Source organism: Sapajus apella, unplaced genomic scaffold (assembly GCF_009761245.1).
Source record: "Sapajus apella isolate SASKATOON/1434 unplaced genomic scaffold, GSC_monkey_1.0 scaffold640, whole genome shotgun sequence".
Taxonomy (NCBI): domain Eukaryota; kingdom Metazoa; phylum Chordata; class Mammalia; order Primates; family Cebidae; genus Sapajus; species Sapajus apella.
Window position 1 is genome coordinate 27,217 of NW_022437566.1, and position 9,285 is coordinate 36,501.

Below are 9,285 nucleotides of genomic sequence, written 5' to 3' on the forward strand. Positions count from 1 at the left end.
TTTTTTTTGTTTTTTTTTTTTTTGAGACGGAGTTTCGCTGTTGTTGCCCAGACTGGAGTGCAATGGCACGATCTCGGCTCACCGCAACCTCCGCCTCCTGGGTTCAAGCAATTCTCCTGCCTCAGCCTCCCGAGTAGCTGGGACTACAGGCACGCACCATCATGCCCAGCTAATTTTTTGTATTTTTAGTAGAGACGGGGTTTCACCATGTTGACCAGGATGGTCTTGATCTCTTGACCTCGTGATCCACCCGCCTCGGCCTCCCAAAGTGCTGGGATTACAGGCTTGAGCCACCATGCCTGGCCCCTAATTCACATTATTAACTATTTGTCCTTTAGTATACATTTTTGATATCATATTTTAATCTTTTTTTGACACAGCATTGGATGGCACATTTAAAAAGATTTATTTTCTGTTGTAAATATATGCCATGAGAAAAAAGCAAAGAATAATCCCATGACACTGTATTGTAAAGAAAAATCTGTCTTTTTTTTTTTTTTTAATATATATTCCCTACGTACAGAGATTTTCTAAGAATGTTTTGGGGTCAAAGTTTTTTTAATTGAATCTTTTTTTTTTAATTAATTTTTTTTTTTGAAAGATGGGGTTTCACCATGATGTCCAGGCTGGTCTTGAACTCCGGACCTCAGGTGATCCACCCACCTCAGCCTCCCAAAGTGCTAGGATTACAGGCATGAGGCACCGCGCCCGGCCCTTTATTGAATCTTTATAGGGTTATGTGTCCTCCTCATCCACCCTTTAGTTTTTTCCTGGTCCTGGGTTTCAGTACTGTCTCTGAATAAATGAAGATATCAGCCATGACTCTGTCTGCTAGAGTGTCTAATGAATATTAGTTCCTGGGTCATTTTTTCTCATAGGACAACCCGAGGTATGAAGTGAGGCTTCTCAAAGGAATAGGTGGATGCCCAGGAGCTGAGATAAATTTTTTGGTGCACTCCTCCTTTGAAAAGCTAATTCCTTGAGGTGTTGTCTTCCCTTATCCCACTTTTCATTTCTTTCTTTTTTTTTTTTTTTTTTGAGACGGAGTTTCACTCATGTTACCCAGGCTGGAGTGCAATGGCGCGATCTCGGCTCACCACAACCTCCGCCTCCTGGGTTCAGGCAATTCTCCTGCCTCAGCCTCCTGAGTAGCTGGGATTACAGGCACACACCACCATGCCCAGCTAATTTTTTGTATTTTTTAGTAGAGACGGGGTTTCACCATGTTGACCAGGATGGTCTCGATCTCTTGACCTCGTGATCCACCCGCCTTGGCCTCCCAAAGTGCTGGGATTACAGGCTTGAGCCACCACGCCCGGTCCACTTTTCATTTCTTGGAGACACTGCTGATCAGCCAATAGATGCTAATACTGAGGAAAAAACAAGCAATTTCTGCCCCCAGATTCTCTGATATTTGTGGGAAAAAATAAATCGTAACCGAAAAGTAAAGAAAACAAACAAACAAACAAAAAACAAAAAAACTCATCCCAGAGAGATCATTCGAGAACTTGCAGAGTGAGTGACTGGGGCATAGTGCAGTGTCTCCTGAGAGGGTGATCATGGAGTACGTAAGGGAGCAGGATGGGGTGGAAGAATCTCTAAAGTGACTGGATGGCCTGACTTGACACGAGTCAGACACGTCTGTTTTGCGTGCGCGCGCGTGTGTGTGTGTGTGTGTGTGTGTGTGTGTTTTGAGATGGAGTCTCACTCTGTCGCCCAAGCTGGAGTGTAATGGCGCGATCTCTGCTCACTGCAACCTCTGCCTCCAGGGTTCAAGCGATTCTCCTGCCTCAGTCTCCCGAGTAGCTGAAATTACAGACATGTACCACCGCGCCTGGCTAATTTTTAAAAATATTTTTAGTAGAGACAGGGTTTCAACATGTTGTTCAAACTGGCCTCGAACTCCTGACCTTGTGATCCATCTGCCTCAGCCTCCCAAAGTGTTGGGATTACAGGGGTCAGCCACTGCGCCCAGCTTGACACATCTGTTTTTAATCAGCACTGCCACTCCCTGGGTTTATCACCTTGAAAAGATTGGTTCACTTATATAGACTTCAGGTTTTTATTTTTTTTATTTATTTTTTTTTTTGAGACAGAGTTTCGCTCTTGTTACCCAGGCTGGAGTGCAATGGCGCAATCTCGGCTCACCGCAACCTCCACCTCCTGGGTTCAAGGAATTCTCCTGCCTCAGCCTCCCCAGTAGCTGGGACTACAGGCACGCGCCACCATGCCCAGCTAATGTTTTGTATTTTTAGTACAGACGGGGTTTCACCATGTTGACCAGGATGCTCTCGATCTCTTGACCTCGTGATCCACCCGCCTCGGCCTCCCAAAGTGCTGGGATTACAGGCTTGAGCCACCGCGCCCGGCCCAGGTTTTTAAATATAAATTGAATTTTATTAGTAAAGGTTGAAAGGTACAAAAATATTTACAAAGGACATGCTAGTGATGGGTTTCAAAAAAAATCTATTTTTTTTTTTTTGTTAAAAATTCTCATTTACTTTTTTCTTTTTCTGAGTAAAGGAATTTTCTCAGGTGTGTTTTTTATGGCTAGGTGATTTTAAACAGACTTCCAAGGCTTAGCTTTTAGAATGCTCCAAGGAAAAAATAAGGAAAATCTTATTTTGACTGTAGGAAATGAATACATTTCCACAATAAAATATGGTAAATAATTGGTGAGTTACATGGATTCATGAAAACATCAGTTCCTCTTTTTGCAGCGTAAATTTGTGACAGTGAATATTTCTATTTTATGTCCTGTTATTTTGATTTCTGTTTCATGCTAAATTGTATAAGATGAGTCTTGGTACTTCCTAGAAGTGTTTTCATATGAATAATTTAGTACCTGATTTTTAATGAAAATAATACAGTAATATATTTATTGTCTGAAAGGAATACTTTTACTTTTCTTGTTAAGGTATGAAATGTAAGCACCATAAAATGTTCTTTCCACATACGAATGCTGTGTTTGAGTAATTTTGCTGGACATTTCAAACACTTAGTTTCAAAACCCAAGTGAATAACTTTGACATGGAAATTAAAGCTTGGCCCAGTGACTCCAAGCTAAGGCTAATAAAAAGACTGTATACGGAGGTTATTAAAGGCCCAGTTAGTTCTTTCTGGGGAGCCTCTCCTGCAGATGTCTCAGCCTGCTCATCCCAGCCATGCAAGAAGACTTTATCCTGAGAAAAGCTACAGAGCCCTGGGAAGCTGGGGACCCACAGGCAGATGCAGTTAAGGTTAAGATGAAAGATAACTGGGAGGATCTTACAGAAGATGAAGTTATTGCTTCAGGCAGTGTTTAGACTTCGTAAAATAAAAACAATGTTTGGTTTATGTAAAAACAATTTGAATTCCAAATAAGTATTGCAACAGGAATAAGTACCAACTATAAGATGTTTAACGGGCCGGGCGCGGTGGCTCACGCCTGTAATCCCAGCATTTTGGGAGGCCGAGAGGGGTGGATCACGAGGTCAAGAGATCGAGACCATCCTGTCAACACGGTGAAACCCCATCTCTACTAAAAATACAAAAAATTAGCTGGGCATGGTGGCGCGTGCCTGTAATCCCAGCTACTCAGGAGGCTGAGGCAGGAGAATTGCCTGAACCCAGGAGGCAGTGGTTGCGGTGAGCCGAGATCGCACCATTGCACTCCAGCCTAGGTAACAAGAGCGAAACTCTGTCCCAAAAAAAAAAAAAAAGATGTTTAACGACTGCAGGGGCCGGGCACTGTGGCTCACGCCTGTAATCCTAGCACTTTGGGAGGCCGAGGTGGGTGGATCACCTGAGGTCAGGAGTTCAAGACCAGCCTGGCCATCATGGTGAAACCCCATCTTAAAAAAAAAAAAAAGAAAAAAGAAAAAAATTTCTGTTGGCTGGGTGTGGTGGCTCACGCCTGTAATTTAAGCACTTTGGAGGCCAAGACGGGTGGATCACCTGAGGTCGGGAGTTCAAGACCAGCCTGACCAACATGGTGAAACCCCGTCTTAAAAAAAAAAAAAAAAAGATATTTAACGACTACAAAGGCAGACAGGGGCTTTCTTTCATAGAAAAAAGCAAACAAGATTAGAAAGATGATGGGAGAAGAATAGCAGATGGAGGGTTAAACAATCAGATTCTAGATCAGAAAACGTTTTACCCGAAAGTCAGAATGTTATTAGGTGGGACATAAAATGAGGTCCTGTGTTCACTCAGACTGATAGTAGCTGAGAATTCAGGAACCTGTGGGAAGGAAAGTTAAGTAATATTTGATTAAGAAGTATGTATTATGACCACTGAAGACAAATTCAGCTGATTTGCTTACTAGAAAAAGAAGAAAATGTGCAGAGTGTGTGTCTGGCTGTGTGGTAGGAGAGTACTATCTAAGTCATAATGGGTAGGGTGTTTCTTTCCATAAACTGTTCCTGGAACACACAGTGGATGGGAAATCTTACTAATCTTAGCTATTTACCAGGATTATCTATGGGCTTCATCTTTCCCCACCTCTTTTTTTTTTTTTTTTTTTTTCCTGTACATTTCTTTTATTTGACTTTTTCTGGGTTGTGTCTTTTATAATAAACCGGTAAACATAATTACAGTGTTTTACTGAGTTCTGTGAGCAGCACTATCAAATTATTGAACTTGAGGGATGCTACAGGAGTCCTGAATTTTAAACAGTAGCTCAGAAGTATGGATGGACTCATGGGGTTTGTGACTGGCATCTGCAGTAAGGACGGTGTTGTGGGACTGACCCCTCCCCTGAATCAGGGTCTGTGCTGACTCGGCTGGTGTCAGAATTTAAATATTAGACAATGAGTTGGTGTTGGAGAATTGCTTTGTGTTCAGCAAACTCTACATATTTGGTGCCAGGAAAAAAAATATATCATGGAGGCCTGGCCTGGAATAAAACTCTGGGTGTCTGGGATGGGAGTCTCTGCTTTCCTATACACAGACCATTTTCCTGTGATTCCAGGTCTGCTCCCAGAGTGCAAGAGGACTGAACACTTAGAGAAAAGGAGCTCTGATGAAAGATCATTGTTTTCTACAGTTGCCACCACGGGATTCCCACCCACTCACAAACACGTATGCTAGACATTGACATGTTTACACCCTTCCCAGGACTAGGCACCATTCTCAGAAACTTCACCACAGCATTTTTATTTTATTTTATTTTATTTTTGAGATGGAGTCTCACTCTGTCACCCAGGCTGGAGTGCAGTGGCATAGTCTCATCTCACTGTAACCACTGCCTCCCAGCTTCAAGTGATTCTCCTGCCTCAGCCTCCCAAGTAGCTGGGACTACAGGTGTGCACCACCACGCCTGGCTAGTTTTTATATTCTTAGTAGAGATGGGGTTTTACCGTATTGGTCAGGATGGTCTCGAACTTCTGACCTTGTGATCTACCCACCTCGGCCTCCCAAAGTGCTGGGATTACAGGCGTGAGCCACCCTGCCCGGCCAGTATTTTTATTCCTAGTGTTGCCATAAACCCATAAAAGTGTCTACGAGTGTCCTGACATAACCCTACCCGCAGGCATTAAATCTGCAGCAGCAACCTGTTTCCTCCAGCAGCTTAGGTTTCCAGGCCACCTGTTCATAATCTCGTAGGCCTGCATGGACACAGAAATAAATCAGAGTACAGTGCCATATGAGTCACTGTCTGAAGCACAAACCAGCCGTCTCTCTCACCCGTGAAGTTTTTTCCTTTTAACTTTTATTTTTGGTTCAGGGGTACACATGCAGGTTTATTATATAGATAAAATTGTGTCGTGGAAGTTTGGTAAGGATTATTTTGTTACTGAGGTACTAAGCATCGCATCAAAAAGGCATCGTTTCTGATCCTCTTTGTTCCCTAACGTCCACCCTAAACTAAACCTCGTTGTCTGCCGTTCCCCTCTTTGTGTCCATGTGTTCTTATTATTTGGCTCTTATAAATGAGAACATGAATTTGGTTTTCTGTTTCTGCATTCGTTTTCCTGAAGATTACCTCCATGTTGCTGCAAAGAACATCATCTTGTTCTTTTTTTTTTTTTTTTGTGGAGACAGGGTCTTACATTGTCACCCAGGCTGGAATGCACTGGCATGATCTTGGCTCACTGCAGCCTCAACATTCTGGGCTCAAGCAATTCTTCTACCTCAGCTGTTAAAGTAGCTTGGACTACAGGCATACGCCGCTACGCCTGACTAATTTTTTATGTGTGTTTTTTGTAGAAATGGGGTTTTCACAGGTTACTTTAGCTGGTCTCAAACTCCTGAGGTCAGGAAATCTGCCTTCATCAGCCTCCCACAGGTGAGAGCCACCGTGACAATTGAGCAATATTTTATTTATCCAGTCTACCATTGATAAGTATTTAGGTTGATTCTGTGTCTTTGCCATCGTGAATAGTACTGCAGTAAACGTGTGTGCATGTGTCTTTATGACAGAATAACTTATATTTCTTTGGGTATCTATCCATTTATGAGGTTGCTGGGTCAATGATAATTCTGTGAGAAATCACTACACTGCTTTTCACAATGGTTGAACTGATTTACATTCCCACCAGCAGTGTATAAGCATCCTCTTTTCTATGCAACCTTACCAGGATCTATCATTTTTTGACTTTTTTTTTTTTTTTAAGACGGAATTTCACGATGTTGGTCAGGCTGGTCTTGAACTCCCGACATCAGGTGATCTGCCTGCCTTGGCCTCCAAACATTTTTTGACTTTTTAATAATAGTCATTCTGACTGATCTGAGATGGTATGTCATTGTGGTTTTTCGTAACATTTCTCTAATGATTAGTGATGAGTATTTCTTTTTTTTTCTTTTTTTTTTTTTTTGAGACAGAGTCTTGCTCTGTCGACAGGCGCCAGGCTGGAGTGCAGTGGCGCAGTCTCGGCTCACTGCAACCTCCACCTCCCACGTTCAAACAATTCACCTGCCTCAGCCTCCCAAGTAGCTGGGACTACAGGCGTGCGCCACCACACCCAGCTAATGTTTTTGTATTTTTAGTAGAGACGGGGTTTCACTATGTTTGCCAGGATGGTCTCCATCTCTTGACCTAGTGATCCACCCACCTCGGCCTCCCCAAGTGCTGGGATTACAGGCGTGAGCCACTGCGCCAGGCCTCTTTTTTTTTTTTTTTTTTTAAGACAGGGTTTCACCACGTTGGCCAGGCTGGTCTTGAACTCCTGGCCTCAGGTGATCTGCCCGCCTTGGCCTTCCAAAGTGCTGAGATTACAGGCGTGAGCCACCACACCTGGCCGAGTATTTCTTTCATGTGGTCATTAGCCATATGTATGTCTTTTGAAAATCATCTGTTCGCCGGGCAAAGTGTTTAAGAAGTGTTAAGAAGTGTTTTGTAATTAGTGTTATAGAAATCTTTTACCTCCCTGCTTATTTCTAGATATTTTATTCTTGTAGCAACTATGAATTGTGGTTTTGATTTGGTTTTCGGCTTGGGTGTTGTTAATGTACAGGAATGCTATTGATTTTTGTACATTCATTTTGTATCCTTAAACTTTGCTGAAGTTGTCAGTTTAAAGAGCTTTTCAGCCAAGACTATAGTGTTTTCTAGATAGAGAATTATGTCATCTGCAAATAGTCAGAGTTTCTCTCTTCCTGTTTGGATGTCTTTTATTTGTTTTGTTTTGTTTTTTTTCCTGTCCCAACATCTTTTAATACAGGTGGATGGATAAAAACATGAATATAAACACATGGATATAGGTATCTCTGAAGCAGTGTGACATAAAATAATATCTATATATACAACACTCCTCTGCAAATAGCAAATGTAAACTAAAAGATAACCAACAGATCATCTTGTTTATCTCGCTATCACTTCTTAATCTATAACATCTCCCTCCTATATATGAATCCATGCAAGGAAGCAGTACTAGCTGCCCGACAAGAGGGTAGCTCCCTTGGGTGACTTACTGAGACCCTGTTTTCATTTGGATCTGAGCTGTCCTACCCGCTTCACTGCAATCTGGCTTTCCCTTCTCTGAGTATAAAGTCTGACATGGGATGGCACACCTATAGCTTCAGTGTTTGAAGCAAAGAAAGCTTTATGCAGATTTTGGCTTTTAATGGGTCTCCTCTGACTGTAGAAAGATTCAAACCACAGCCAATTCCAAGAACCCTTCTAAGAACAGAGACAGTCACTTGAAAGGATCTGACTTGCTATACCTAAATATAATTCACACTGCTTTTCTCTATGACACACTATAATATTTTGTCCAAATATCGTGAAACATGTTATTAACTTTGAAGAAAGAATAAAAGCAGCCACTTTAGAGACTGGAGACACTCAAGCACTGATCTATTCGTAAAGTTTCTACACAGCTAAAGAAGTTTGCATCAAATGGACAAAAAATAGTACAGAAAGCCTAAGTAGAGAAAAATTTAGAAAACTCCATCTCCTAGAAAGCAGGTCAAATGGACTCAGTTAAAGAACTCACTGAATGCAGGAAAATCGATGGGAAACAACGTAAAGACTTCTGCTAGGACATAAACAGGAACCAGTCTATGTAATCAAGAAAGTACTTTGCCTCTTGATCTAAATGTCTGCCTCCAGTCTAGGGCTCAGAAAACAGTCTGGTTATTTGAACTGGTTGTCAATCAAGGTCCCCTTCATTTTCGCTCTCTTGGCTTCCAGCTCGGCCAGCTCTTGCAGTCGTCTCTTGCTCATGCCTTTGCGCTCTAGCTGTTTTTCAATCACTTTGGCATTCTGTGCATATGAATCGGCAACTTCCCTAGCCTCAATCTCCTCTTCCTCTTCATCGATGGTAGACACAGTGACAGAACTGAACTTGCCCATGTCTTTGGTCCGTTTGGTCATCATCACCTTTTTAGGAGGCTCTTGTTTCTGAGTATATATGTTTGTTTTCCCAAAGCCCTGGCCAAACTTGACTACTGCTCCATCCACAATGAAGGTAACAGGAGCATTCTTCGGCTGGGATTGGTAGAAGAGCAGCAGTCCACATTTTGCACATTTCTTCCTGTACTGTCGTTCAAAGCCTTCAGGTCTCCGCAGATACGTAGTCTCCTCGTCTTCTGTGTTACAAAACTTATGGGCATGTTTGGCAGCATCAATCACACGGGACCGGTCCCGGGGCCTCATGGGCAGTTTCTCCAACTGGCAGTCCAGCACTAGGACCATCTGGCCGCACAAACAGTAGTACACGTGGAGGGGCTTCTCGCCGTCGTCATACTCCTCCCGGTCCCGAGTGTCAGAGCAGACTACTGACCTAGACACTACTTTCGGCATAGTTCCCAAGATCACCCTGGACTACGCCAAGATGGTCGCGCCGGAAATGACGTCACCGC

The 9,285-nt window shown here is 42.7% G+C and overlaps 1 protein-coding gene and 1 pseudogene across 2 annotated transcripts in view; both read right to left on the reverse strand.

Moving 5' to 3' along the window:
• Nucleotides 1-5,594, reverse strand: part of LOC116546160 (zinc finger protein 100-like) — a gene marked incomplete at its 3' end in the record, with an annotated part of 32,807 nt that extends 27,213 nt beyond the window's left edge. Inside the window, exon 1 of the mRNA XM_032272493.1 lies at nt 5,502-5,594. Coding sequence (XP_032128384.1) covers nt 5,502-5,594 — 93 coding nt within the window. The remainder of the gene's footprint in view (nt 1-5,501) is intronic.
• A 1,997-nt stretch (nt 5,595-7,591) lies between these two features.
• Nucleotides 7,592-9,262, reverse strand: LOC116546161 (annotated as a pseudogene). The gene has a single exon (XR_004266605.1). The product of XR_004266605.1 is annotated as a UPF0428 protein CXorf56 homolog pseudogene (transcript).
• Nucleotides 9,263-9,285: the final 23 nt, after the last annotated feature.